Source organism: Aaosphaeria arxii, assembly GCF_010015735.1.
Source record: "Aaosphaeria arxii CBS 175.79 unplaced genomic scaffold BU24scaffold_6, whole genome shotgun sequence".
NCBI classification, from domain to species: Eukaryota; Fungi; Ascomycota; class Dothideomycetes; order Pleosporales; genus Aaosphaeria; species Aaosphaeria arxii.
In genome coordinates, this window is record NW_022983479.1 from 173,629 (window position 1) to 201,521 (window position 27,893).

A 27,893-nucleotide genomic window follows, 5' to 3' on the forward strand; every position below is an offset into this window, starting at 1 on the left:
CTTCTTTGCCACCCATATACTTCCTTTTTTCAAACACCCTCAGCAAATGCCTATGTAAATATAGATACCCCCCTCTCCCCCTCCTCTTCTCCGGGACCACCAGCATAATGAAGAAAGTCACACGATCTCAAGGAAGGAAACATGATTCCCACACGCCACCTTTTACAATCTCATACCATGTCCTGCATTTCGCGTCATAGTACTCAGACATATAACCCCCCAATCCATAGTTAACGTATCCGGTATCCTACCTAAAGTAAAACACATTCCAAACATGACTTGTGTGTATACAAGATCACCCACCTTTTATCTCTTTTTGCACTTTTTCTGCCAGTTCAATTGATTTCATTGCATTTGTTTCGTTTTCTAGTTTTGTCAAGAGTATCGTTATGATTTTCCTTCCACTACGCTAGCTTGCTCGTACTTATTCCCATCCCATCCGAATGGTAGATAGATACCCAGGTACCCTCGCGTTGGGAGTCGCGGGGTATGGATGTGAACGGGACTTCTAAATCCTACCAACAAACCCAATGGAACGGCGATTACCATGGTACCGTGTTCGAGAACTCCCTAACGCTCCTCCTCCTCTTCTTCTTCTTCTTCTTCCTCCTCCTCCTCCTATTCGTGTCTCTGATTAGAAGAAAACCGCGACGAGGAAAGGAAAACTCATAAGTGGCAAAACACCACACGCTTTCGTTTCTACCTTCCATCTATCCCCCTTCTTTCCCCCAATGTTCCTTCTAATCTCACATGTACTCCATCGTAGAGCGATGAAGAAGAACTTGAAAACGACCATCCGAACAATTCATAGATATGATAGAAAAAGCCCGAAGGCTAGAAGTGGAGAGCAAAAAGCAGAGCAAAAGAACCGTCGAAACGGGAATGAGAAAGGAAAGAAAGTGGAGATTGAAAGAAAAAGAGGGTATATCATTAGAGCGCTTCAAAGGTGGGGTCAAGACAAGATTCGTGCTATGAAAACTAAAAAGACATATCCGTAAGTTGGTAGCTGAATTGAATCTTAGTATGTTTAAAAAAGTGGTATGGATAAATGTATAGATGTACAACGAATGGAATGTATGAAGGCGTTGGGATATGGATGTTGCGCTACGCTGAACTGACTGAACGCTTGAGATAACGAACGAACAAACGAAGGTAAATGGTTGTGATGTCGTGATCGCTTCAAATTGTGCCTTTTGCTCGTGGTGTTTAGGCACTAATGCGGAGGGTATCGTATGCGGGTTGGGAGGACCGACTACGAGCTCTTGAACACCATGGATAGCGGGTTTCTTCTCCGCTTACTCTGGTTCAGCCCTCCCTGATCCCATGGTAAAGGATTGTTCTTCCGAATGTGGCTTCCGAGGCCCAGTCGCTCGCGCGGCGATTGATACCACGATGCTGACATTTCCGAGGGTGTGGTCGAATCCACGGACGCTGCTATAGAGCTGGTATCGCTATCCGCGATGGAGGGTCTCGGAAACGAGGCGTCGGCAGCATCCACAACTGTGTTGATGGACTCGGCCGTGGAGGCTATAGAGGCCTCGTAGAGAGTTGGCAATCGGGTCACCCCGGATCTCGGCGTTGTCGTGGAAGGTGTCGAGACATGATTTGTCGGCGGCGTGGCGAGCTGGGTCGAGAGCGGACGGCTGAAGTTCAATGTTGTCCGAGGCGTGCTGTCGGAGGCGAGCAGAGACGCATTTTTGATCATTGTTGATGGATCTTCGAAGAGGAAATCGTGGCTGCCAAAGTCGTACGCGTCGACGTGTTCATCGTCACTGTTGCGTTCTTCCCCTGTTGTTTTGCTAGCCGGTCCCTCTCCTTCCGCACTCCTGGAAACGGGCAAACGATAAGCAGCCTCTGCGGCCACATAATCTTCCAAGGTTCTTCTATCAAGAACCTCGGTATGGAGGGAGGGAAGATTCCGTGGTGCAGGAGGTGCTGTAAAAGTTGCGGTGCTCGAGTCGTCAACACGACGGGTATTGTAGGACGACTCAGGAAGTATCGAAGGGCTGGGCAATTCGTTTATAGGAGAGGAATCAGATAGTGCGCCAGAAGCATTAGGATTATCGGGAAAGAAATATGTCATTTCGGGAAGCGGCGCAGCCGACTTATCCAGATGTGCAAAGGAAGGCCCCGAGTCTCTTCGTTCCCTTGGATTCGGTAGCTCCGACATAGAGCTTGCGGAAGACACGACGGAGTTAGGAGGATTAGGGCTTCCATCCGATCCGAGCGAGAAGAGGGAGGAGTTGGGAGCGCTGGAGATCTTGGAGGTGGCCTGCGACGCCGTGCTATATCTCTTCTCTTTGGACTTGACTTTCTCTGGAACACCATCCCATTTCGAATTCACCTTGGGAACATTGGCGGGAAGCTTTTGGAAAGAAACACCAGACATGGTGGTCGGACTGGCTTGACCACCTTTCTCTGCAGCGAGCTTGCGCTGCTGGATGGCGAATTGCTCCAGGGCTGTCTGGGAGGGCTCCTTGAGGGTCAGGAAGCCCATCACAGCATTGGTCTTTTTCTTCTTCGGCTTCTTCGGGTCCGTAGAGTTCCCGGATTCCCGGGAACTGGAGGATGCGGAAGCATTTGAGGAAGCCAGACTGGATGGCGCAACGCTGCGTGATTCAAAAGATTGGCGTGATGGGGATGCGATTGCGGACCCAGACAGGTCGCGGGTGGCGGAGATTTCCAGTGACGAGATGCGGGTCGCGGTCGTTGTGAAATCGGTACTGGTAGTGGTGGTAGTTTTCGTCGTCGTCGTAGAAGTCGTGCTACGAAGGGTATTGATAGTGTCGGTGGAAATGTTGGAAATGTTTGAGGCATCGGCAGCAGCAGTGGGAAGAGGTATGCGATACGCTAGCTTTGGTATCCGGACGTGAGGGGCAGCATGCGACCGGGCCTTGAGATCAGCGGGTGCCATGACTAGCAGTGCCAGTCGATTGTACAGCAGTCCACAGCAGCCTGGCAGTCTTTGGCAGGACGACACGAAACGGTTGGCGATCTATGGCCGATCTATGCCCCGTTGTGGTAAAGAGCGTGGCTGCTACGAGTAGCGTAACGACGTCAAAGAGGCCGAAGACAGCGGAAAGCCCGCGCACCGTTTGCCAATTGTCGTTGTGGTTATCGTCCTATTATGCAGTGTCAAGTGTTTGGATGAGTTGAATGGATGTTGGAAGAAAAGAAGGAGCGATTGCTTTACGAGGCTTTGGCATTAGGTTTGACTACCTGTGGAGTTACTGGTTGGGAGACATAGTTAAGTACAAAGCATCACGGAGTACTATGGGGCAGTTTAGTAGTCCATTGTTATTTCCAACGCAGGGCAGGGCAGGGCAGGGCAGGCTTCGTTTTCCCTTTCATCTCATTGCAACTAGGCAAGGCACCGTACAATACCACTTGCGAATTATGGGCAAAAAGCAACGCGCATCGTCCATCGGCGGCTTTTCCTTGAGGATGGGGGAGATGGTGGTGGAGGCGAGGCGTCCCGTCCTGAAGGGCTCCGGAGGGCGACATTGGATGGCATTGGATGGCATTAGAGTTGTGGCTTCGGCTGCAAGAGTTGGATTTTTCTTTTTAGCTTTCATTACGCTGCTAGACAGGTAACTGCTCCGTACACAGTACTCCGTACATGGGATTCAGCAGGTACCACGCACCATGTGTAACCAATAATTCGTCGTGTGTAGACATGATGGCTGCCACGGTGGTGAATTCTGTGGACTATGAAATGGAGAGCAGCGAATGATGAAGGCGCATTCTTGAAAGAGAGATTGCACATGGCGAAAGTACTCGTAACCTACCTGTTACCACGTGCCGTCCGTCTGTTGAGGAGTGTGTTGAGGAGTACCCCATAATAGTTACTTGTATGTATTATCGAGGTGTTGAGTAGCCTTTCTGCTTTCTCCCTGCTCCGAGGTCCAGCTTCCTAGTCGTGTCTAGTCTCCGACGCCGTGGCTACCTGAACGTGTAGACATCTGAACAAATGAACATGTGGTTACGGAGGAGATACTCGCTCTTACAGATCACTTGACGAGAGCGAGAAGAATGAAATAATTGTGCGACATGACCGTTTGTCTAGATTCTGCCAGCTGGAGAGATGTTTATTGCAACATCCATCCGAGCAAGGGATACTTATGTGTCTAGGTACGGATCGATCCATGGCATGGCACGGCATGGCACGGCAAAAAGAAACCAGCACAAGGAAATAGAAGAGATGAGTGGGGGTAGATATACTCATACCATTGCTATTGCTGCCACTGTGTACCGAGTACTTCTAACATGCATATGTACTCGTATATAAAAATATGTAAGTAGCACAGAGTACCAACATACATTCAGTAGGTATACTTAGTGTCGCTGCTTGCTACTACTTCTGAACTTGATGTAATGTATTTTGGTATTGATTATGTTTGATGAGGACGGCATGAGTAAGAATGGATCGATTTGTGTATATATACGCAAATGGTGGATACAAGTAGAATTCCTCAGTTCAAGTGATGATGTTATGGAAGTGGTTGGTTAACTAGGTGTTGTTGATGCTGCTGACTAACCAACTGATCATGTTAAGCCCGTTTCTCTACTCGTCAATATTGCGATAATTACGCGTACAAACTGTAGAATCTAGATACTCTGACTGTGTATGGAGTACGTACTGTCGGTAACTTGTGACCAGTCCAGTAACTTGATAGCGTGAGAAATTCCCATCATCTTCCAACCGTCAGTCGGTGTTGTTCTACGCGTTTCTCCCGCTTCCACGCCTGTACACGCTCTGTTAGTCTATCAGTCTGGACTGTCCACCGGAGCCTCTTCTCTCTTGTGTATACTTTTTTCACCTTACCTTACCTTACCTTACCTTACACACTTCTCACTCCCTCATTTTCTCTTATCCGCACAATCGCCCCTCACCCAACCCCACCTACCCACTATCCAAACTGTGCCCTATCCACCAAACATTACCTCCACTTCACCTCGCGTCGCCGTCCAGTCCACTCTACTCTACACCCTCACCGCTTCTCGATAGAAACGTGTAGCCCATTCCGAGCATACCATACCCTTCCCTACAACTCGACTGTGGCCGCCGGCGGCTCAGGTTTCACTCCCGAGAAGAGTCTCGACCACCACGCTGCGCTTGTCCGCCCCCGCCCGCGACCAGCGACCAGCGACCAGCGACCAGCGACCAGTGTAGCTTCCCTCCCTCATACTCCGCCCGTCCATCGGATTAAGGATTCTGCATTGTCCTGCACGCCCCCAAGATGCCCGCCCTGACCATCCCATCACCAACAAACACTCCTCCCGCTGCGACACTCCCAGACCACTTGTCTCAGCGTACAGACAAGAGCGATGTCTCCCAATCACATTCTTTCTCCCAGTCGCAATCACAATCACAATCGCAACCACAGTCGCAATCCCAATCCCAATCCCCACTGCGCTCGCAATCCCCAGACCGACCACCGATATCGCCGCTGACACCTACCACTTCCGCTTCTCAGCTACACATCCCCGACCCTCCTGTCTCACCCGCGCATACCCTCCCACCACCACTCACGGCTACCTTCAGGGAACAACCACCTTCGCTCCCTATATCTGAGAGCGAGAATCCAGATGCCATAGCTTTGCGCTCGGCCATATCTCTCCTTCAATTACAACGGGAGAAGAGCAAGCGTGACCTCAAGGCCCTCGAAGACCTCAAGTCCGCCGCCGTATCTGATCCAACAGCTTTCGTGAAGTCGCTGCATGAGCAACGTTCGCGTCCTTCCCCATTCGGCACCGACCCTCTTGGGCCCACCTTAGCCGATACTGCTGGCCTGGTGTCTGAGGAAAGGACTGGCAATGGACAGCCGCAGAAGAATGGCGGGAACCACAAGTCTCATGCAAATGTAGAGGCAGATTCCGATGGGGAGGAGGGCCAGGCCACACAATTTCCCGCAATTCCCACACCCCAGAATGTCATCAGATGTCCGCCCGTGAATTGGGCAAAGTATCACGTCGTAGCAGAACCGCTGGACAAGATGCACGAGGAGCAAAAGCGGTGGCCTGGGTCCGCCGAGCCTCCTCGGACAGGTACAGGCCGACGAGCTCCTCCACATGCAGTAGCAGCTCCCTATTCACCTTACACGGACGGAGTAAACAATGGCTCGCGGACACAAGCCTCTCGAGAGTTCAAGAAGTCGCCGTCGTGAAGACTAGCTCCACAGCCCCCATGATTCTCTACTCTTCCTTGCGCAAGGACCACTTCTCTGCATTGCATTGGAATGGCTCGAGGGGCACAGGTTGCTCCTCCTCTTAACGACCGTTATGTGGGCGACGGATGATTATGATAGCACTGGCATCTAAGGTAGATAGAAATAGCATAATACCACTCCAATTAGACGTTCCTGCTAGTATCAGTATCACAGGAACGCCTTACCTGTCCACGTCCAAGAGGGATCGTGCATTGCAGTTTCCGTTTTCCTGCGGTCATAGTCCTGCAGAGACTTTGCTCGCGGCACAGGATCAAAGCCACCACGGTCCCGCTATGCAGCCCGGGGTAACTAATACGACTTGATTCAATGTTTACTCCGTACCAGCATAGCAACAAGACAAGCCGGGACCCAATCAAAACGAAACATTTCCTTCCTGCAGAAGAATAACAGTATGACAGAAGAAGGAAATTAGCTGATACGTTGTAGTTGGATTTTCCACCGCTGTTATCTCACAATATGATTTCCTACAGTACTCAGTAGTCAATAGCCAGGGACTCCATAGTCAAGATTCAGTAGTCACAATGATTGATCCAGCCGCAATCTTGCTGTGGCTTGGACGGCGTGGACGGGTATATCTTGTTGCGTGTCAAGCGAGGTTGAGGCGAGTGCAAGGCTATGAACCCTGTGGTCGTCCCTCTCTCCATCTACATGTTACGAGGTGCGAAGGTAACAGGTACGTGGGTAACTTGTTTGGTGATGGTTGTGGTGGGACCCTTGCATATGACGTCCCTACGCCGCGCCTCGCCTCTCATCCATGGCCCCAGCCCTCCCACAAATCGTATGGCTCCCATCACACGTCACACATTCTTGACTCTGCGACTCTCCGCTTGACTATCCAACGACCAGGGTCTCTAAATACTACGATGCAAGATAGAGGCGAAGATCGACAACAATGCCTTCGCTCGTACCCTGTTTTGCGGCTTTACCATTTAGCAGGTTGGCGTCGTTGCTAAACTTGGTTCGCCCCCAAGTCTCACTATTCAGAGAGTGACGTTAATGGAAGGAATTCCAGATCCTCGCCTCGCACCACTGGATCATATAAACTCACAGCCAGTCAGTCACGATGTATCCCATCTTGCATCTTCTTTGTCATAGTCTAGTGTGAGACACATCAACAGAACACCCTGTATTTCTTCTTGTCACAATCGTTCAGCGTGTTTAAAACAGTCACTCGGAGAACATCAACTCGCCCAAACACTCTCATACAACCTCTTCTTTATTCACTGACGAGTTGAACAACCACCACCATGAGGCCCCTAGCTATTATCCCGATGGTATGCTGCATAGCGGCAGTCGCACTCGCTTTCATGTGCCTCTTTGCAGGCCACAAGAAATCATTCATGGAGGAATACCATATAATCACGTTGAACACCTCTCGCATCGGCTACAACCTCCTTAACACCACTTCGGAAGAGAGCGCCAATCCCTTGGAGGATCTTTTGAAAGACATCAAGGACAAGTTCAAAGATGAGATCAACCAATTTGCCGGCGACATGGCCGAACGACTCGGCATTGAGGACTTCTACAGTCTCCACCTCCTCACTTTCTGCTCTGGCGACTACGTCCCGGGACCCATGGCCAACGAAACCGTGAAGCAAGACGACATCACGAAGGACGTCACGGATTGCAGCAAGGCCAAGGCAATGTTCACCTGGAACCCCACAGAGACCCTCGAGCGACGCCTGAACGAGACCGGCCTGGGCGTCACGCTCGAGGACCTGGGCTGGCCAGACGAGATCCAGGACGGCATCAACACGCTGCAGACCGTCCAGAAGGCGGCCTTCATCCTGTACTGCCTGTCCATCGCCTTCATCTTCATCACCCTCATCGCCGCATTCCCTGGTTTCTACGCTTCGGGACGTCTCCTCCCAGCTCTGAATATCCTGCTCTCCACGCTCTCCTTCATCACCATCGGCTTGTCCAGCGCGCTCATGACCGCCCTCATTGTCAAGGGCTCCGAGGTCATCAACAAGAACGGCAAAGACATCGGCGTTGAGGCCCATCTCGGCGGCAAGTTCATGACCATCACGTGGGCCTCTACCGCCGCCATGTTCATCGCCACGTTCGTATGGTGTGTCGAGATTTGCTTTGGCGAGCGGGTACATCGTCGTCAATCGTATGTGACCAAGGAGGGTTAAACGTCACGTCCGTCTCCGTGGAAGGAAAAGATTGGCAATCAATGTCTTCCCCAAATTGACAAACCATTCCGCATCGACTCGCCAGATGGATTTACCCCCAGTTTAGATACTCAGAATGACCACCTACCTACCTACACATTTATCATGACCCCTTCCCTTTTTTACTTCTTCCTTCTATATTTCCCTTTCCCTTTCTCTATCTCTATTCATCTCTCATCATGACCAGACAGGAGGAGGAACGCGGGGAAACAAACACAACTCAGAAAAACCACGAAATTGGCCTCTTTTCTCCTTCTCTCTCCTTTTACCTCCCCATCTCTTACTCCTTCCTTTTTTTGCCTCGATTTGATAGGAATGAAATGCACTATTTAGCGATCATATACCCTCATCCCTCTTACCCATAACCCATCATCATCTCAGACAAGTTACACGTTTTCCAATATAGATCACAGAAAAACCAGAAACCCCCCCCCCCCCCAAAAAAAACATATGGATAGATAGATAATTGAATGACGAACCAAAAATTGTATCGAATCATGGAATTGACCGTCTTTTAAGAAGTGAAGTGCAGTGAAGTGGAAGTGGAAGTGGAAGTGGAAGTGAAGTGAAGTTAAAGGTGAAGTTGAAGGTGAAGTGAACTAGAGTGAAATTAAAGTTACATTTGACTCGTGCCATCTATGCTTTCCTGTAACATAAGTGCATGTTTTTCAGATTAATATTTTGTATATGTATATATACGTATGTTTGGTAAATTGTGTAATCATACATGGTACAACTCTCTAATCCACGTTTTCAAGGTCATCAAATACACAACTTCAAAACCCGGCACAAAACCTAACAATCCTAACAACCGGATCTTTCTCTAATTGTACCATTTCATCTCGCCTTCTCTCCTAACCTAGTTTTTCATTTCCTCTATTCCTAGTCCAAACCTATACACCTAAAGAATCTAATGAAGCATCATGGGGAAGCATGAAAAAAAAAACATAGTCTATTGATGAATACGAAAGTTTGTATGTATGTATTATGTACCTATAGATGTAACGAGTAGTACACGTTTACGAGAGCGAGAACACTACTGTACGTAGATCTTTTTTTACAAGAGTTTGACGAAAGGAGGGAGATAGAATTTGATTTTAACTATGTACAGTACATATATACACAGGAACACGACTGGAAAGATGGCGACATGGACAGTGATATTTTATCAAGAGGTAAAAGAAACGTATAGTAGAAACAGAGGGTTTGATGAAAACTTTTTTTTTAAAGCAGCAAGTCTTCATGGCTATCAGAAATCGACTCTATACATAAGTATATATAATAATATAAAATATATCACGATATAAATAGTCGTAGCCAATTCCGTTCTGTCCCATCACCATCTAATCTTCATGATGATATATAGGTACCCAGGCGTCACCTGCTATTGTTACCACCATTACCAATCCATTGCCCGCCCATCAATTATCGTCAGAATCACGCTCCTCGACCACGGAGTTCCCATCGCCGCGGATGAAGCCCGAGTGGCCCGGATGAGACACCTGCGGCGCGTGATGGCCTTGTCCCTGCACTTGCGCTGCCACCGCCGCCGCAGCTGCCGCCGGGTTCTCCTCGTCGTCGAGGGCGCTGCTCCGCAAGCTGCTCCGTCTCCTGCGGCTGACGACACCCGGGAAAATCTTGGGCTCCGCGGCCTCCAACGGCAGGCCCGTCGAGCTGGTCGTTCGCGTCAACGTCATCGACTCTTCGGGGCTCTTCACGCCCTGGTTTGTCGCGGTGGCGTACGGTGAGAACGGTTGCTGGGTGCTCGTTGGCGATGGGAGGATGCTGGGTTGGGGAGGCACGCTGCTTCCCGGGTCGAGCACCATGCTCGAGCTTCGTCGTGGCCGTTCGAACGTGTCGCCCTTGTGTCGGGCGGGGCTCGGTGGTTGGGCCGAGGACTCTACGGGGCTGTCGGCGCCGGCGGATGCCTGGTTGAAGCGTGCCTGCTGCATGGGATAGTTGGGTGACTGTTGATGGCCGTGGCTGGCGTCCTGGGACAGGGAAGGTATCTGGTGCTGGTCTGGCAGGTGGGCTGCGGAAGGGTTTGTATGCAGCGATGCCACGGGGGAACCAGGATGAGTAGCGTGGTTGGACCTGGGTGTTTGTGGGACTGTAGAGTGAGCGGTCGGAAGATTCAGAGTCGTGAGATCGTGACCCGAAGTCTGTGAAGCGCGCGTGTACCGATCGATCCTGTTGTTAATGTCAGTGGATGTTTCCTTTCCATCGTCCAACTAAAAATACTCACATGGACAGTTCTGCTGCCAACGTTTCGTGTCTGAATGCCTCACGGATGCTGGGCACATTGGACTTTGCCATATCGTTACCAGCTACACCCGGAAGATGATAGTTGCTTCCCAGCCATCGCTGCTTGATTGAATGCTCGAACCCACTCTGCTCCACAGAATGCTTTGCTAGTTCGCACATATCCACTGCGCTCAGCTTGTAAATCTGGGCTGCGACTGAATATTCTTCTATGAGGGGCTCCTTAGTGAAGGCGAATTGCAATGGATCGTCAGTTGATAACGAGACATTGAGACCACGCCTGAAGTAGCCTAAGAAAGGATTCCTTTCGTAGGCGAGGAATAGTGCGTTGTTGCTCAGGGGAGACATGGCGACGCCAATCTGTTCCAAATAGAAGATGTATTGCAGCAACGGAACCTTGCGGAGAAGGAGACCATGGCTGATACTGTGTGTACAAAGGACAGCGGCAGCAAGATGGTCGGTATCACCTGCCTCTCCGCAATGTGGTCGGAGTAGGAACGTATTGAAGCCACGCTGCTTACGCCACACATTGAGAGAAGCAATGTTCGCGAAAAGATAGTACATCCAGTAGCTGTAAGGAGGATTTTGCTTGGAAGTCCAGACTTTGGGAACGGGGAACTTCTTGAACAGGCGACGTTCGACTTTGCTCTCGTCGTCGACACTGTCGAATCCGATGACTCTCTGCAGGAAGATGTGCAATTTGGGGTGGCTTGACGGATCTTTAGTAACTTCGAAGAGCGGCTGGAAGACGTTCGTGACAACCTGTTCGAAGTTGTCCATGAGATTGGACGCTTTATAGACATCGTACAAGCGAGGCACCTGCACCAGCCATCGCACGTTGGGCGAAAACAACTTATTGTCCACAACCCAGGCGGCGAGATTATCCCATTCATCAAGCGCTCGTCCGTAGATGGAGATGCGCCACTCCACCATTTGATACTTGCTGGATTCCAAATCCGAAATTACCTCTTTCGTAATTTCCGCAAGGTACCGCCCTTTGATGAAATTGTCGGTCTTCAGGAAGATCGTACGAAGACGAGATTCTCCGATGGGATTGTACTTGAGATTGAATTTATCAAAACGATGGAAGGAGTCGGTGTGCGCCTGGTCGAGTTAGAATTTTCTAAATTTTGAGGCTTACAGGATCCAACTTACGTGCATATCCAATGTATCAATACTGAGGTCATACGCTGTCAGGTTGATCGATTCGAACACCTCCTTCAGTGTCAGATGCTTTCCATCTCGGAAGAGCACCACCTCGTCGCAAGACTTCTTCATCTTGGACTTGATGAAACGCAGCAGATGCTTTTGGTTCATGCATGCCGAGTGGTGAACGTGAGTATCTACCTTTCGGACGTTGTAGAAATCTCTATGGGGAACCTTCTTGCTGTCGGCAATCTCTTGATACTCATTCAACAAGTAGTAGAGATTGAACTTGCCCTCGAGATACTGAAGCCTGCGGAAAGCGAAACTTTTACTTGGCCCGTCCGACGAGACATCGAGAATGGCATCAAGATCCATGTAGAAGTCCCTCAATGTAGGAATCGCCACAATTGGCAATTCAAGCTCTGCCGACTTGGTGGTCTCATACACTTGGAAGACGCCACTCTCGTCCAGGCGGAAAGACAGTTCGGATGGGCCGGGAATAGGCAAGTCTTCCTTGCAGAAATCCTCACCAATATCTCTACCCATCTTCCTGGGCGGCTTAGGAGCATCGGCGGGATCGAGAACTGTGCTGTTCTGCAAGCTGCTCGTTCCCATAGGACGCCCCTTCAGTTCATCCCACACCGGCTCAGGGTGGGGAGGGTAAATTTTCCAGCTGGGATCGTCCTTTGGGTTATCGAAATTGCCTTGAAGAGACAGGCGGATGTATTTGTGACGTAGATCTATGACTTTTTGAATATTGGTATATATCGAGCTAAGCTCAGCAGTCACGCTCGAGTCTGACATGGCGAAACCACCCGCTCCTGAGCCGATTCCGACTCCAGCGCCAGCTCCGTGTATTCCCTCTTCAGCAAGCAACGGAGGTTTGAATTCGTGCGGAAGGCCGGGGTGATTTGAATGCTCCCTTGCGGACTTGTCGGCACTGAGGAATGCATCTGCAGAGGGCTCGTTTGTTCCAGCAAGGGGAGCAAATTGGGTTCGTGGGTCCTGTGACTGTTCTGTCTGTGACAACCCGACGGGAAGCGCGGGCTTGTGAACCTGGTTTGCCAGGCTCGTGTTGCTTTTTCTAGATCGAATACTGTCTGCTCTGCTTGGCATATCGAGGCTGTCGTTGGCAGCGAAGTTGGCGGGGAAGGTTTTCGCACGTATAACGGGGCTATAGCCATCGCTGGGGGTGCCGAGATTCTCGAGTTGGTGACGCTGATAGAACTGCTTTGCCTCAGAGTGACTCATTTGCTTCTCCGAAACATAATCGTAGAAAGCAGTGCGCCTCTGCTTATCGCGTGGAAGCAAGCCAGCAGTCTGTGCATCTTCGGATGTACCGTTGTTCCCGCCATCTTCGTCGTCGTCCTGGCTCGAGCCTCCCGGCTTCTGTGTGGTGCCAGCAAAATCGTCGCCAGCTAGATCATCATCTTCCTCCTCCTCTTCAGAAGAGGGAATCTGAGTGTCGTCTAGCTGGGTTACACGGAGGTCTGGGGACGCATCCGGCGCCATTGAGTGAGAACCTGCGCACATGGCAACTTGTCAGTGGAAGCTCGGAGGATTGTGCAAAAATTCTTGAGGCTGAAGTGCTCGCTTGACGAGGAGAGTGGAGGAATCACCTTTCATCACGTTTGTGGCGTCGAGGATTGGTTTGACAGAGCTGGATGCAGACGATTGATTGATTGATTATCACCTGCAGAATTGGAGACAGGAACGCGCGGGACCGCCCGCACAAGAACAATGCCCGTACAAGGGTATGACGACGTGGCCCCTCATCGTGCGCCTATTCGTTCTGATGGTCTAGCAAGAGTGCAAACAATAACAATTGAGTGACTGGAGTGCGATATATCAATTTAGTGAACATCCAAGTATGGTATTTATAAGAATTGGCCAAAAATAACATTCCCAGGTAACAGGTAGTGACGCTGCTGCTGCATTCGCGCGTTGCCTTTATGGAAGGGAATGGGTGGGGTAACTGTGCATGGGTTGGGTCCAAATTCGCCTATAGATACCGGCAATTGAATCAATTCTTTAAGGCAACTACTTCGTAGGTAATTTGACTATGTTGGTACCTCGGATAGAAGTGTAGCAACTACGGAGTAAAGGATACTGTAATTGTATGCAGACATTTTTCCTGTATGTATCAGTACATGCCAAATACACTCATGTATATTGTGTTGTACTCGGTGTGTCTTGGTACACAGTCTGTCATACAGTGCAACTCGACATACAACCTATTCGACTTGTGTACTTAAATCCAAAGGACGATACCCGACGGTTATCGATCCTATATGAGATGACGAGACACGGGACAATTTACGCCATGTCCCGTCGGGAACGCGGTGTCACAGGATCTCGACAGGTAGCTAAATGACGTGCAGCGAGTCAGGCCACAGGCACTTGCGGGTACGCACAGTACTCGTAGCATTATGTTGTGACGTTGGCAATTGCGGCTACGGTTTGCTTGCTGTCGTGCTCTGTTCATATAAGTTGTGCAACTTCATTTCCATCGTGGTCGGGGTACAATGCTGTGCCGTATCTTGCAATGTCAATTATGAAAGTTCAACATGTTTTCTCCTTCGTTGCTGTCTTTGCGCATTTTCTATAAGAGTGATGTGGGTATATTTTCTATGTTGTTTTCTTTCCTACGCCAGCTTCAAGCCGGTGCTTATGCCTCCTGATGCCTCCTGATGCCTCCTGATGCCCCCTGATGCCGTATGTATACATGTGTATACCCATCGGTTGTATCTACACAACAAAGGAAAAAAAAAAGGAACGTTACATGATGGGTTACATCCGGGCCCATTCTAGGCACTCTATACAAATACTATACAATCATGACAACCCTAAGTTGACTTTTGCTCTTCTTTCGCAGAGGCCTTGTCGCCCTCCAAGGCGCGTTTGTCCTGCTCAGCTCGCTCAGCACTTCCAGTACCTGTGGCACTGTCGGCAGAGCTAGCCTCAGCCTCCTTGCTCTCTTGCTTTTCCCCTTCCTTGGCTTGACGCTTTGGCTTGTCATCTTCGTCAATGTTCTCGTGATCCTTAGGAGAAGCATTCTTGCCCTGGCCTTGGTTTTGCTCATTCTCCTCTTCGATGAGCTCTTGTTGCTCCTTGAGTACCTCAAGACGCTGCTTGTTGGTAGCAGCACCCTCGGACGTGTGGACCTCAAGTTCGACCTCGTGGTACAGCTCCTCTGGAATGCTAGACAAAACTGCCTGCAGAGCGTCCATCTGGGATGTCATTTCCGACTCTTTGCCCTGGGCATAGACGAATGCGTTCGATAGCACGAGCAATGTGGAGGGCACGCCGAACTTGAGTCGGAGCTCAAGCCAGGTCAAGAGATCTTCACGCAGCCTTGCGGGGGAGACACCATGTGTTCGCAGGCCACGGCTGGCGCAAGCGGTCTGGAGCTCAGGGACAGACAGGGAATCGACACCTTCGTACGAGATGGCACGATCATCGCGCTTGATCTGTCGCATGCGGACACGAACTTGGTAGCGCAGGAAGTTGTCAGTACCAAACGAAGCCATGTTCATGTAGCGGCAGATTGCCACGAGCTGTGGTCGTGACAAGTTGTCCAAAGTCAGGTCGTCCTTGAAAATCTTGCAGACCTTGATGATCTCTTCTTGGGATGGTGACTCTCCAGTAGTGCGAACCTATCAAATATGTTAGCATCGAGGCATCCATCCATCTGGATCAAGTTTCTACGAACCTTTCGGAAGAACTCGGAAAACTCCTCTCGCTGTGCATTCTCTGCAGACACCGGCAGACCAGTCTCTTTCAGGGTCTGGCGGAGGAAGGTGCTGACCTCCTTTCTTGTCGCTCGTAGAGTCTTTGCCTTTGCGTCTTTTGAGGACTGTCCCTCATATGTGCTGGGGAGGAGATTGGGGAAGAGCTTGAGCGCAACTGGGAGTAGCAGCTCGGCGAAAGGAACAATGACAAAGACGGAGAAAGGGATCAGACGGCCCAGGTCCTGTACTGTGCGTTGGAGCTAACCATGATGTCAGTCGTGTGCTCATTTCATCACGAACCAATTCGAACTAACCTGGCGATGCTCTCTGCGAGTGAGCTCATAACCAGCTGCCATCTTCAAGGCGAGCTTTGAGCTGATCCGGACCTCGGCTACGAGCAGTTTTGTACCATCCCAATAATGATTTGCTTCCTTCTTGACCTTTTGCCAGACTGTGAGCTTCACCTTCTCCTCCTCCTTCTTTGCGACCACCTTCTTTCCGTCTTTGCTCTCGGCGTTGGCCTTCTCTGCCGCAAGCTCGGTTAGGGTCTGCTGCTCCTCGGCTTTGGTCTTCGGGAGAGCGGTAGGTCCCGTACGGGGGATTGCGACATCGGGAACTTCTGAGCTTGTTGATTTCTCTGTAGCCTTCTGTTGTTCTTCTTTGGGTAGGGGCTTCCTGGCTTGGTTTGCGTTGAAGCCAGGGGGCGGAAAGTTACCACCCGAGTTGGATGACGTCGAAGTTTCGGTAGACAAGGGACGGTAGGGAAGCAAGATGGCAATGGCAGGCATATTTCGAGGCATACTTCGAGGCAGCCTTCCAGAGGTCCTAATGCCGGCCCTCATGACGGCGGGGGTTGCCCGCGATGCAGCACGAGTGGCATACATTTTGCGCCGGGAGCGGAAGCGGAAGCGGAAGGGAAAGGAGCGACGTAATGCGTCCAATGGAGTAGAGGGTAAGGCGGACGGTCGGCGCAAAGATTACGGGAGATTCGAGATGGGGTTAATTTGATTTTGAGTTGATGGTTGGTGGGTAGTAGGAAAGGTTGGTGAAGGAGTGTTGAGGAAATTAAGGAACAGATGGAAGGTGGAAGATGAAAGATGGATGAATGGACTTAGTTAATTCTGATGGTGGATGGATGTCAAGAAGAAGTGGATGGAAGGGAAAGGGCCGGTCTAGGGCTGATGAGGGCATTTCTAACCATATCGGGAAGAGGCTAGTCCTGAATCGTCATCTTTCCAGGGACATGGAAAGCTTATTAGGGCCAAATGCTCGATTTTTCATCTGAACACTTTGAGAGAGTTATGGAGAAGATTTATACCTATACAAGTAACAAAGAAGTGGACTTTCTATGTCTTTTACATCAGTAACTACCTAGGTATGTGTAGATCACTTTGTGAAGTAAGTGATGATGACTTTATAGAATGTAAACTATGATCAGATCAGTCGTCTTATTATTTCAAAGTTTCCATTATTAGCAGACAGTATACTGTGTAATTGAGTGGTACCAGGTAGACGCACTACACGCAGTCCGCCGGGTAAGCAGAGGCGAAGGTGACGAACTGGCGAAGTGACGAGGGTGTGAGGGTGACCGACGGAGAGGCAACCGGTGGCCTTCGGAGCAGATCGGTGCTACGGCTTGCTTGTGCCTCCGTGCGTGTTCCTCTGTTCCTCCCCCTCCCCGCAACTGGCCGAATTTATTAGTTATTAGTCGTATTGATTGCATGATCCCATTACGAGTACCATTAACTACTGTTTCCTCGACTCCAAGATAACTACTCGTACCAACCATTACTCCAGACGCTACCACGCGACCTAACCTAACCATTGTGTACAAGTACACGCATTCACTAACTAGCCTACTGACACTGCCCACACGTTCATCTTCAATCTACCACCCACACTCCCTTTTCCACACATCGTGAACCAACTGACTTCATTCCTATCCATTCCTCAACACTCTCCTACAACCATACCCGTCTATTGCGCGCGTCCTCCCCTCTTCCGGCCCGCAGCCCGTTATCGGCATTCCCCAACAGCCGTCGATCAACATACACCATACATACCTCCCCTATAATATTCTTCAACCAAATTTCCAATACCTTCAACAACAGTATCACTTCTGCAATGATGACCTCCCGCTAGGCAGAGTTGGATCTCGCCAGGACTCCTCTTGCTCGTACAACATTGCCCACTCCCGTAAACTGCTGTATAGATTGCACCCAAGCTCAAAGCTCCATACCGCACTCTCCGCAATCACTCAACAGCCACTCAACAAACACACATATACAATAACGCCATGGCCCTGAACCGAGCAGCAAGACTTATACTGGTCGGCGCACCAGGCGCAGGCAAAGGCACCCAGACTGAGCGCATGTTGAAGCGCTTCCCTCAATTGGCATCAATTAGTTCAGGCGATCTTTTGCGCAAAAATGTCAGAGAACGAACCCCTCTAGGTAAGACATGTCCGCATATTTCTACCAACTCTTTCTGACCTTCAACTAGGAATACAAGCAGAGTCCAGAATGAAAGCGGGCAATCTCGTGCCGGACACCATGATTTTGCGACTCATACTCAACGAATTCACAACGCGCGGCTGGCTCACCGACAATACCGTCCGACCCTACAGCGTGTACTCGAGCTCACTGGATATGGGCGGCGTGGACGAGACTGTCGATTCTATCGTGATTCCTTCCAAGTACCGCGAAGCCAAATACAACTATACAGACCACCCATCTGCATCCTTCATTCTTGATGGCTTTCCTCGAACGGCGCAGCAGGCTGTCCAGATTGATGAGTTAATCCCTATCAACTTGGTGGTCAATATCGACACCCCCGCGGATATCATTATCGATCGAATCTGCAATCGATGGGTCCACGCGCCGTCCGGCCGAGTCTACAACACGACATTCAATGCGCCCAAGGTTGCCGGCAAGGACGATGTGACGGGCGAAGCTTTGACTCGAAGAGAGGACGACGATCCCGAGGTGTGGAAAGCTCGGCTAAGGAACTTCAAGGAAACCAGTGAGCCGCTGCTCGAGCACTACGATAAGCAAGGCGTTTTATGGACCGTACGTGGAAACAGCAGTGACGAGATCACCCCTAAGATATTCGAGGAGTTTGGGAAACGATTTGCAGCGGATATCTGAAATTCTGGATATCGAACCACCGCCCAACTCTTCGCGTAATGTGGCTATACGATATTGTACCAATAGATCTTGTGAAACGTACGAAGACTCGAGGGGTGAAGGGTGATATTCATCGATCGAAATATTCTTTGCGGGCGTACAGTACTCGCAGGTGTGAAGATACCAACTTCCTTGGAAGCGGCTTACACCCAGCAAACCCCATCACCTGAGACTCGACTTCGATGAAAGTCGGATTGAGACAAGTGACATTCATGTTAGGAAAGAGGTCGATAGCAAGTCGTACGTTTCAGGCTGGTTCACGAAGCTCTTATTCATGTAAATAAATTTAGATATAAGAGACCCCCACCTCTTAGAGCAGGTGGGAGAGGGACCCTATTAATGCAAATGACCATTACTATGCAAGCCGAGAGCATGTCTCATTTTCAATTGTATCTCCAGCCTCATTTGTACTGATGTTTGTATCAAATAATTGGGTATTGGTAACTAGGTAGCCTCGATATTTTATTGCGATGTTGGGCGTTCTGCGTTAGACCACAGTGGGTTGACCCTGCACCAACCGCCGCCACCTTTCCCGGTCAACACCTACCTAACCAAACGTCACCGTGCCCTAGGCAAGCTGCCAACCTACCTCATCCAACCCATTCCCTTCACGACTGCGCCAACGAGACTGTTGCTTCTTCCTGCAGATCACACAATTCACGACTAGCACCACGATAATCGCAAAGCTCACGATAGAGCACGATATTACTCCAACTCGGGCCTACAGAATCCTCGAGCAGCCGGCCTCCCAACACCAAGGATGGCCGAAGAGTTCAGTGAAGGAAGGCTGGAGACGACGGTGGACAAGCCGCAGAAAGAGCTTCCTGGCACCAAAGATGCATATGTATCGTATCTAGTTACCACTCATGTAAGGCAAATTCTCAGTTCAGACTTATTGATCCTGCGCAAAACACTCCAATCGACCTCCACTCTCTCTCCAGCCAACTCCCAAGGCCCCAATCAAATCTGACGCTCTCGTGAAATCCAGTCCGACTACCAATCCTTTCAACGTCCCGACTTCTCCGTCCGTCGCCGCTTCACAGACTTCGTCTTCCTCTACAAACAATTGTCGAAAGAGTACCCGCAATGTGCGGTCCCGCCGCTGCCAGACAAGCACAAGATGGAGTATGTGCGGGGAGACCGGTTCGGGCCAGACTTCACGCAGCGGAGAGCACACTCGTTGCACCGGTTTCTCAAGCGCATAACGCTGCATCCTGTGCTCCGGCGGGCCATGCTTTTTATAACTTTCCTCGAGACCCAGGACTGGAACCAGCACATGAAGGGACGGTCGTCGCGAGGAACCAGCGTCTCCGAACAGGCGGGAAGCAGCGGAATCGTAGAGTCCATCACCGACAGCCTGTTGAACACATTTAGCAAAGTCCACAAGCCGGACAAGCGGTTCATAGAGGTCAACGAGCGGGCATCGAAGCTCACAGACGACCTCTCCAACGTAGAAAAGGTGACGGTCCGAGTAGCCAGGCGCCAGGCAGACCTCGAGACCGACTACGCAGACCTCGCGACGCAGTGCCAGAAGCTCATCACGCTCGAACCCGGCGTCGAAGGCCCGCTAACATCATTCGCATCATCGGTCTCCACGACCTCCCAGGGTTTCAAATCGATCAAGGAGCACACCGACCAGAACTACCTCACCAGCCTGCGGGACATGGACGCCTACATCCTCGCCCTGCGGGCCCTCCTCCGCACCCGCGAGACCAAGCAGCTCGACTTCGAAGCCCTGACCGACTACCTCGCGAAGTCGGCCGCCGACCGCGACCAGCTCGCCTCGCAGCACGGCACCTCCGGGCTTGGGGCCTCTGGCTTCCTGCGCTCCAAGGTCGAAGACCTCCGCGGCATCGACCACGAGCAGTCGCGCCGCCAGCGCGTCCGCAAGCTCGAAGTCGAGATCGAACGCCTCACCGGCGAGGTCGAGAACGCGAAGAAGGCGACCGAGGCGTTCGACGAGCACACGGTCAAGGAGGTCGCCGACTTCGAGCGCATCAAGGCCGTCGAGTTCAAAGACACGCTCGGCGACCTCGCACAGGCCAACATCGAGTTCTTCCAGGGCACCATCGAGACGTGGGAGAAGTTCCTCCAGGACATGACCAAGGAGGAGCAAGAGCGCAAGGCGGCCGCAGCGTCGTCCTCCGCCGGGCCGGGCACCGCTGTACACTGATTGATTGATTGACCAAATTAGCTATCTGTTCGTAATCGATGTTTAATACCATGATCACCCATCTATCTACCTCTGTCAATGGCCCTTTTTGCTCCCTATGGAACTTTTTTATGCGTATAGAAACACTATCAGAACTGTCTGATATCTAAATAACCAGCGGGCAAAACAACGAATTGAATCAGATGCAATAAGTTTGAGTCTGCATACAGGGGCTTGTATCTCTGATGCGTGATTGATATGCACTCGATGTAAACACGCTTTGCCCCGTTTCTCTGGTTTCTTCCACCATCATACCCCCCGCCCGGTGAGCTATCCGTTTTTTCGATTGAATTGTATGGGACCAGTGTATTGTACTCTACGTGGTGATGACGAGACTTTCCAACAAGAAGCGATGCAGTACACTCGTAGTAGTGGAATGTGTATACACAGAACGTGTTGCCGTCTGAAAGCGTGGGGGAAGGGGGGGCGTTAGTCCTTCTGGAATTGATTTGTTTTCAGAACCAACCATGCGTTCTAAGCCGTAGACAACAATATCATCAATGATTGGTTCAAAGGTTGAGCACGACTAGGTAGGTGAAAGGGCAAACGCAACATCACAAAGAATATAGACTTGAGAGGACGAATGACACGTTTAGAGTGAAAGTTCATTTAGACTACCATGCATTTGTCTGATCACCGCCTTCTACTACCATTCATCAAGGAAACTCATTATCGTCATCCCAGACATACGTCACCCATTGGAGCGAGGGGGGTGTGTTCCATCTTCATTCCCATGAGACATATACCCGTCGATAACCAAACGAAAACCCCCGCCGAAAAAAGTGTTGGAAAGTAGCCGGTGGTGAGCGACTTTGGGTAAGGAAAGATGAAAAGAGCATGAAAGGAAATAAGGAAGACGTTGATTTGGGAAAATATAGGGAATCTGCCACGACGCATCCCCCGGCGCAAATCTATCACTGCATAAAACTTTCTTTTGGAACAGAAACCACTTTGCACATAGAAATTGACAAACGCCGAGATGCCACGAATGTTTTGCCTACCCACCACGTTTCACCTCAAGCTGCTTTTGGACGGATAATGGAAGGATGTAGCGTCGTCTGGTCTAGCAGAGGCGCATGGAATTAGGTAAACTTCAGCTTCTAACCCAAGAAAAAGCCCCAGCGGCTACGGTCAGAGGCAAAGTTGCAAACAAAGAGACCACTTTTTAGATGAGATCTGGCGCATATACGTTAGCATAAAATTCGATATTATACTTCGATCGGAAAAAAACTTACCAGCCACGTTCATGGGCATCTCCTCGATCTGGGTGCTGTAGAACTGCTCGATCTCACGCATCATGCGGACATCGTCAGCAGTGACGAAGTTGATGGCAACACCCTTACGTCCGAAACGACCGCCACGACCGATACGGTGGATGTAGTTCTCGCGGTTGGCGGGGAGGTCGTAGTTGATGACCAAAGAGACCTGCTGGACGTCGATACCACGGGCAAGGAGATCGGTGGCGATCAAGACACGGGAAGAGCCGGAACGGAACTCCTTCATGATAACGTCACGCTGGGCCTGGTCCATGTCACCGTGCATGGCAGAGACGGTGAAATCACGGGCAGTGAGCTTGTCGGTGAGCCAGTCGACCTTTCTCCTGGTGTTGCAGAAGATGACGGCTTGGGTGATGGTGACGGTCTCGTAAAGATCGGAGAGGGTGTCCAACTTCCAGTCCTCCTTCTCGACGGCAATGTAGAACTGCTTGATACCTTCAAGGGTGAGCTCGTCCTTCTTGACGAGAATGCGGACGGGGTCACGCATGAACTTGGTGGTGACCTCGAGGACGTCCTGGGGCATGGTGGCGGAAAGGAGGACGACCTGGGTGGACTGGGGGAGGAGCTGGAAGATGTCGTAGATCTGCTCCGTGAAACCACGGGACAACATCTCGTCGGCCTCGTCGAGGACAAACATCTTCATGCTGTCGGTCTTCAAGACGCGGCGCTGGATCATGTCCTGGACACGTCCGGGAGTGCCGACGACGACCTGGGGACCCTCCTGAAGAGCCTTCATGTCATCACGGACGCTGGTACCGCCAATGCAGGCGTGGCACTCAACGTTCATGAAGTCACCGATGGCGACAACGACCTTCTGGATCTGCTGGGCAAGCTCGCGGGTGGGGGCGAGGATGAGAGCCTGGCAAGCCTTGATGTTGGGGTCGAGCTTCTGGAGGACGGAGATGGAGAAGGTAGCCGTTTTACCGGTACCGGACTGAGCCTGCGCAATGACATCGTGGCCTATCCACCAGTGTCAGTTCCATGATCATACCGAGTTGGAGTTGTGGAGAGCAGAAGGAGGAGGAGGAGGAGGAGTGTTGTTTGTAACTTACCCTTGATGACGGGCATGATGGCGCGCTGCTGGATGGCGGAGGGACGCTCGAAACCGTAGGCGTAAACTCCGCGAAGGAGCTCCGACTTGAGGTTCATCGCATCGAAGGAGTCGGTGGTCTCATCGTAGTTGGACTCGATCTGGCCTGCGAATGTTGTGTTAGCGAAGTCTCAACAAGGAGAGAAAAAAAGTTTTCCGGATTTCGACGATAGGCGCGCAGCGCAACAGCAGAACCCGCCCACCTTTTGATAGCGGGACCACAGTGCGGGGCAGCGGCGATGATGGAAAAAATGAAGAATGGAATAACAATTTAGAGATACTCACCCTCAGGCACATCCTCAAGACCCTTGTCAGCCATGATTGTGCTAAGAAGAAGTTGCGACTACAGGCGCTGCTCTGTAGTCTTGGAAAAGGTTCGTAGTGGGGTTGATAGCGAAGGTGATCCTCTGGATACCGTCGCTAAAGTGGGATGTTCGTGAGTTGTAAAGGTGAAAAAAACAAAGATACCGGATCCTTTATATAAAGAATCCAAGGGGGGTATCTAAGTAGGTTTGTATGTGTGTGGTTGATTTGTTGTGATGTATTTGGTTTGGGTGTAAGAGTGAAGGCGAGGCCAAAGGGTTGGGTGCCTCTCTGGTTTTTAAGAAGGAGCCAACGATTGAAAAATCTTGTGGAGTGCACGGGCCACTTTCCTTTTTCTTCACTGCTACTGGACGGCCACTGACGACTGAGACCGGCACACTGAGACTGGGACTGGGACAATGAGACTAGGACTACCGTAGGACTAGGGCACTTGCTGGGGTGGGTGGAGGCAAAAAATACTACTCGCTCGTAGTTACCAGGTATTACCAGCAACAGTCCGATGGGAGGAAAAAAAATAATACTCGTAACCAACAATCCTAGAGGCAGAGGCAAAGCATAGCAAAGCCACCCGCGCGCGTGGTAAGGCAACCGAATCACTTGTTCTATTCGTCCTACTCGTACCGTCATTGAACCTTGTAACTACCTTTTGCACCCGAAATACTCGTACCATTTCTCTATCTTGTCACTTGTTGTTCGTCTGATCTGATACGATCTGACATTTCAACGTTTGCCTATCAGGCACACAACTTTTCCATTCACCCTCTTCGACAGTGGTCAATATTACTTACAGATCCTGGGGTTTGCGAAATTGACTTGTTACAAGTCTGCTCCCTTTATTATCCGAGGAATTACACCCTAGCTATCTTATGTTGTTGTATCCTTCGTGCGACTACCATCAATAACTACCCACTATCAAAGTTCTCTCCCGGTATTCCCAACCATGGCACCAGGCACTCTCCTCCAGGAAGACGAGTATACGGATTCAAGACCCTCCAAGAAGGTTAAGACCGATTCAGAAGTGGCAGTAGACTACCCCGATGACACGGAAGAAGATGTGGCAACCGCAGTACCCACCCATCCACTCGACATCAAACCCGCGGGCAATGCCTACACCGCATCTGAGAATCTCAAGTCACACTGTGGCGCATTCGCTGTCTTGCCCGACGAACTCATAAACCATATGCTTGAGTCATTCGATGCCGGCACTCTCGTGCGATTGGGAAGCACGTGCAAAGCCTTGTATGCTTTTACGAGACTCGATGAGCTATGGAGGGCTCTGTTCATAGAGTAGGTCCTTAGTCCTTCCGTTTCCTTGAGTCACACATGCCGTTTCGTCCTGGCCACATACTGTAATCGCCCCCAGCACTTCCATCCTGGCTCCGTGTCTTACATCTTGAATCACACCAAGCGTGTGACTCATTCTAGAGTCGCAGTAGAAGTAGAATTAGAACGACTACATCGCATAATTTGGCATAGGGCGTTCGATGTTGAAGACTGGACGTAACGGAATCTACGTTCGATTCTGATATGACTAACTCGTGTCAGGTTGTCTCCCGCGGACTTCGAGTGGCAAGGCACATGGCGATCCACATATCTGGGAATCCCAAAGGGGGAGGCCTCATCGATCTCGTGCAAGAATCTCTTTTCGGACGTTCTGTACCGGCCATTCCAGTGCGCCAACACAGCAATAGAGCCTTTCGCCGCCCGGATACCTGCACAGAACGCCATAACCCACATCGCCGACCTTTCCCCAGCAGAGTATGCTGAGAAATGGACGGACAAACCTTTCATCCTCACCTCTCCAGTAAAAGAATGGCCCATCTACAACAAATGGACACCGGAGTACCTCCTGCAAGAGTATCCCAAGAAGAAGTTCCGAGCCGAGGCCGTCGATTGGCCCATGGAAACTTACATGAAGTACATGTCCGACAGCGCAGATGAGAGCCCTTTGTACCTCTTCGACCGAGCGTTTGTAGAACGGACTGGTATCAATGTCGGACGTGACACTCCCGGCGCAGCGTACTGGCCACCCGACTGCTTTGGAGACGATCTTTTCGATGTACTAGGCGAGCATCGCCCAGACCGTAGATGGATGATTCTGGGCTCCAAAAGGAGCGGAAGCACCTTTCACAAGGACCCGAATGCCACGAATGCCTGGAATGCCATCCTCACTGGCTCCAAGTACTGGCTCATGTTCCCGTCGTCTTCCAGTCTTCCTCCACCACCAGGCGTCATCCTCTCGGAAGACCAGTCGGAGATCACGTCGCCGTTGTCCATCGCTGAGTATCTACTAACTTTCCATGCATTCGCAAGACAGACCCCCGGCTGCCGAGAGGGTATATGTTATGCCGGCGAGGTGCTCCATGTCCCATCCGGGTGGTTCCATCTAGTCCTGAACCTCGAGGACAGCTTGGCCCTCACCCAGAACTTCGTCCCGCAAAGGAAACTCGCCGAGGTTCTCGGATTTCTGCGAGATCAGCGCGACCAAGTCAGTGGTTTTAAAGAGCAGGACGCCGACCGCGCATACGAGCTCTTCGTCGAAAAGCTGGGAGAGAAATACCCAGACATCCTCGCTGAAGGACTTCAAGAGTTGGAGAAGAAGAGCAAAGGAGGACGGGGCAAATGGGAAGAGCTCACTAAAGGAGAGGATGATTCCGCCGACCAAGGAGGCTTTAGTTTTGGATTTGGCGGTGACGATGATGACGCTGACATCCCTTGAAAAAGTTTCGTTGCTTGGATTTGATCAACGACTGTATGAATTACTACAAGCGCGGTCGCGACTTACAATGTCTACCTGTATATAAACGATGTAAATGCCAATGTAAATAACAAACCACCCACTTCGGATACGCTCATACTATCACCACCTATCTACAACCCGTCTCATCCATATACTGCCCTTTGGCTTCCCTTTCTCCATGACAATATCAACCCTAACTCTCTCAATCTCACATCCGACTCGCCTTCCTCAGCACCTCCTTAGTCAACTCCTCCCCCTTCTCCCTCCGCTCGCTCAGCCGCCCCATCTTCAGCAACCTCGCCAACATGTCCTCGTCGCCGAAATGCGAATTGTGCTCGAACTCCGGCTCCTCCCCGTACGCCACCCTCGCGGCATCGACCAGGATCCTCGCCGTCATCCCGAACACCCTGAATGTCGTCAAGTCCTCAAACGGCGTCGTTGTCGGGTCCTGCGAATCCGGCCTCGTCTTCATCGCCGTGGACGCGGACGTCGTCGTCGAGGAAGTCGAAGTCGAGGGAGAAGGAGGCGGAGGCTTAGGGATATAAAAATTATGCATACGCCACCGCGACTCGTGCCAGTCCGTCCAGGAGCCACGGTACCAGGAGTGCGGATGCCCGGCCTTGTTGACGGGCCCCGGGCCATGGGACTCCCAGTTCTTGCGCAGGAAGTTCTTGAACGGCGCCGTGAAGACGGCGGCGACTTCTTTCGGGTCGAGCCGCGGGATCATCTTTTCTTCGACGCCACTTCCTCCCCCACTTTCTCCTTTGCTCTCTCCTGCTGTTGACGTGCTGCTGCTGTCGGATTCGGGCGACGAGAGGAAGGCGACGCATGGTCTGACGCCGAGTTCGGTCTTCGCGAGGTTGGCGGGGATCTCGCATAGGTGTTCGATCTGGAAGCCCGGGGGCAGCTTGGTGTCGTTGGTTGGCAGGCCGATTTCCTCGTATGCTTCGCGGCGTGCGGTGTCGAATGGGGTTTCGTCGAGGCTGTCTGATTTACCTGTCATACCATATTTACTTCAGCCATAGTCCCTTAATGTGTAACTACTGTTCATACTAAATTGAGAGGCGGTGGTCCGTCTCCCGCTGGACGTTGGAGATAGAAGATGTGGGATCATTTACCTCCCGGTAAAGCAGCCTGGCCTGCGTAACTTCGCAGCGTGCTTGCGCGCATCGTAAGCACGACCTTCAGCTCACCATGGCGGTCCGGGAAGAGGAGGATGAGGACGGCTGCGCGTCTCGTGAGTGGGCAGTTATACCATTGCGTCGGCGGAGGTGAGTATGCGCGGAGGCGGGCGAGAGCTTGCTGTTTGCGATTGTCAGCGGAGGGGAGTAGACGATGGAGAATCTACTCATTAGTTTGGGGGATTTACTGCGGATGATTGTGTGAGCATGGTAATTATATAGAATCGTAGGCTTTGCCATGTTCACGCATGGTGGATACTGATGTCTCGAGTCGGTGGTCGAGGTGAGGCGGAGGGGTACGATGTCAATGGCCCGAGGCAAATAGTTATCGGATCGTT

At 51.1% G+C, this 27,893-nt stretch overlaps 12 protein-coding genes across 12 annotated transcripts; 6 read left to right on the forward strand and 6 right to left on the reverse strand.

Moving 5' to 3' along the window:
* Positions 1–1,125: 1,125 nt before the first annotated feature.
* Positions 1,126–3,035, reverse strand: BU24DRAFT_231180 (uncharacterized protein). The gene has a single exon (XM_033522170.1). It carries the CDS (start codon positions 2,912–2,914, stop codon positions 1,253–1,255), a length of 1,662 nt encoding a protein of 553 aa, XP_033381481.1. The 5' UTR covers positions 2,915–3,035; the 3' UTR covers positions 1,126–1,252.
* A 2,382-nt stretch (positions 3,036–5,417) lies between these two features.
* Positions 5,418–6,098, forward strand: BU24DRAFT_330710 (uncharacterized protein; the record flags this gene model as incomplete). Its single annotated transcript, XM_033523027.1, has 1 exon — positions 5,418–6,098. A coding segment is annotated over one exon (681 nt), but the record flags the coding sequence as incomplete, so codon positions are not given.
* Positions 6,099–7,030: 932 nt separating this feature from the next.
* Positions 7,031–8,838, forward strand: BU24DRAFT_424152 (integral membrane protein-like protein). The gene has a single exon (XM_033528429.1). The coding sequence runs from the start codon at positions 7,478–7,480 to the stop codon at positions 8,366–8,368; it is 891 nt and encodes a 296-aa protein (XP_033381483.1). The 5' UTR covers positions 7,031–7,477; the 3' UTR covers positions 8,369–8,838.
* Positions 8,839–9,691: 853 nt separating this feature from the next.
* On the reverse strand, positions 9,692–13,677 carry BU24DRAFT_442311 (AMP deaminase). Its single transcript, XM_033530517.1, has 4 exons — positions 13,435–13,677; positions 11,825–13,338; positions 10,653–11,773; positions 9,692–10,597 (listed from the first exon to the last, which is right to left on the reverse strand). Exons 1-4 carry the CDS (start codon positions 13,439–13,441, stop codon positions 9,829–9,831), a joined length of 3,411 nt encoding a protein of 1,136 aa, XP_033381484.1. The 5' UTR covers positions 13,442–13,677; the 3' UTR covers positions 9,692–9,828.
* Positions 13,678–14,065: 388 nt separating this feature from the next.
* BU24DRAFT_231216 (uncharacterized protein) lies at positions 14,066–14,583 on the forward strand. The gene has a single exon (XM_033522171.1). It carries the CDS (start codon positions 14,186–14,188, stop codon positions 14,504–14,506), a length of 321 nt encoding a protein of 106 aa, XP_033381485.1. The 5' UTR covers positions 14,066–14,185; the 3' UTR covers positions 14,507–14,583.
* BU24DRAFT_424153 (LETM1-domain-containing protein) lies at positions 14,448–16,812 on the reverse strand. The gene is made up of 3 exons (XM_033528430.1): positions 15,861–16,812; positions 15,528–15,806; positions 14,448–15,471 (listed from the first exon to the last, which is right to left on the reverse strand). The coding sequence occupies exons 1-3, from the start codon at positions 16,428–16,430 to the stop codon at positions 14,662–14,664; spliced, it is 1,659 nt and encodes a 552-aa protein (XP_033381486.1). The 5' UTR covers positions 16,431–16,812; the 3' UTR covers positions 14,448–14,661.
* A 795-nt stretch (positions 16,813–17,607) lies between these two features.
* Positions 17,608–18,848, forward strand: BU24DRAFT_231242 (adenylate kinase-like protein). The gene is made up of 2 exons (XM_033522172.1): positions 17,608–17,999; positions 18,049–18,848. The coding sequence occupies exons 1-2, from the start codon at positions 17,843–17,845 to the stop codon at positions 18,690–18,692; spliced, it is 801 nt and encodes a 266-aa protein (XP_033381487.1). The 5' UTR covers positions 17,608–17,842; the 3' UTR covers positions 18,693–18,848.
* A 479-nt stretch (positions 18,849–19,327) lies between these two features.
* Positions 19,328–20,904, forward strand: BU24DRAFT_393686 (uncharacterized protein; the record flags this gene model as incomplete). The annotated part of the gene is made up of 2 exons (XM_033525203.1): positions 19,328–19,599; positions 19,720–20,904. Exons 1-2 carry the CDS (start codon positions 19,492–19,494, stop codon positions 20,902–20,904), a joined length of 1,293 nt encoding a protein of 430 aa, XP_033381488.1. The 5' UTR covers positions 19,328–19,491.
* Positions 20,905–21,609: 705 nt separating this feature from the next.
* Positions 21,610–24,045, reverse strand: BU24DRAFT_424156 (ATP-dependent RNA helicase eIF4A). Its single transcript, XM_033528431.1, has 4 exons — positions 23,596–24,045; positions 23,273–23,416; positions 22,179–23,180; positions 21,610–22,119 (listed from the first exon to the last, which is right to left on the reverse strand). The coding sequence occupies exons 1-4, from the start codon at positions 23,627–23,629 to the stop codon at positions 22,109–22,111; spliced, it is 1,191 nt and encodes a 396-aa protein (XP_033381489.1). The 5' UTR covers positions 23,630–24,045; the 3' UTR covers positions 21,610–22,108.
* On the reverse strand, positions 23,572–24,418 carry BU24DRAFT_231261 (uncharacterized protein). Its single transcript, XM_033522173.1, has one exon. The coding sequence runs from the start codon at positions 24,259–24,261 to the stop codon at positions 23,731–23,733; it is 531 nt and encodes a 176-aa protein (XP_033381490.1). The 5' UTR covers positions 24,262–24,418; the 3' UTR covers positions 23,572–23,730.
* On the forward strand, positions 24,278–26,485 carry BU24DRAFT_424157 (F-box domain-containing protein). The gene is made up of 2 exons (XM_033528432.1): positions 24,278–24,921; positions 25,180–26,485. Exons 1-2 carry the CDS (start codon positions 24,575–24,577, stop codon positions 26,351–26,353), a joined length of 1,521 nt encoding a protein of 506 aa, XP_033381491.1. The 5' UTR covers positions 24,278–24,574; the 3' UTR covers positions 26,354–26,485.
* BU24DRAFT_424159 (NUDIX domain-containing protein) lies at positions 26,375–27,849 on the reverse strand. The gene is made up of 3 exons (XM_033528433.1): positions 27,744–27,849; positions 27,493–27,676; positions 26,375–27,370 (listed from the first exon to the last, which is right to left on the reverse strand). The coding sequence occupies exons 1-3, from the start codon at positions 27,762–27,764 to the stop codon at positions 26,583–26,585; spliced, it is 993 nt and encodes a 330-aa protein (XP_033381492.1). The 5' UTR covers positions 27,765–27,849; the 3' UTR covers positions 26,375–26,582.
* Between the last annotated feature and the right edge of the window lie 44 nt (positions 27,850–27,893).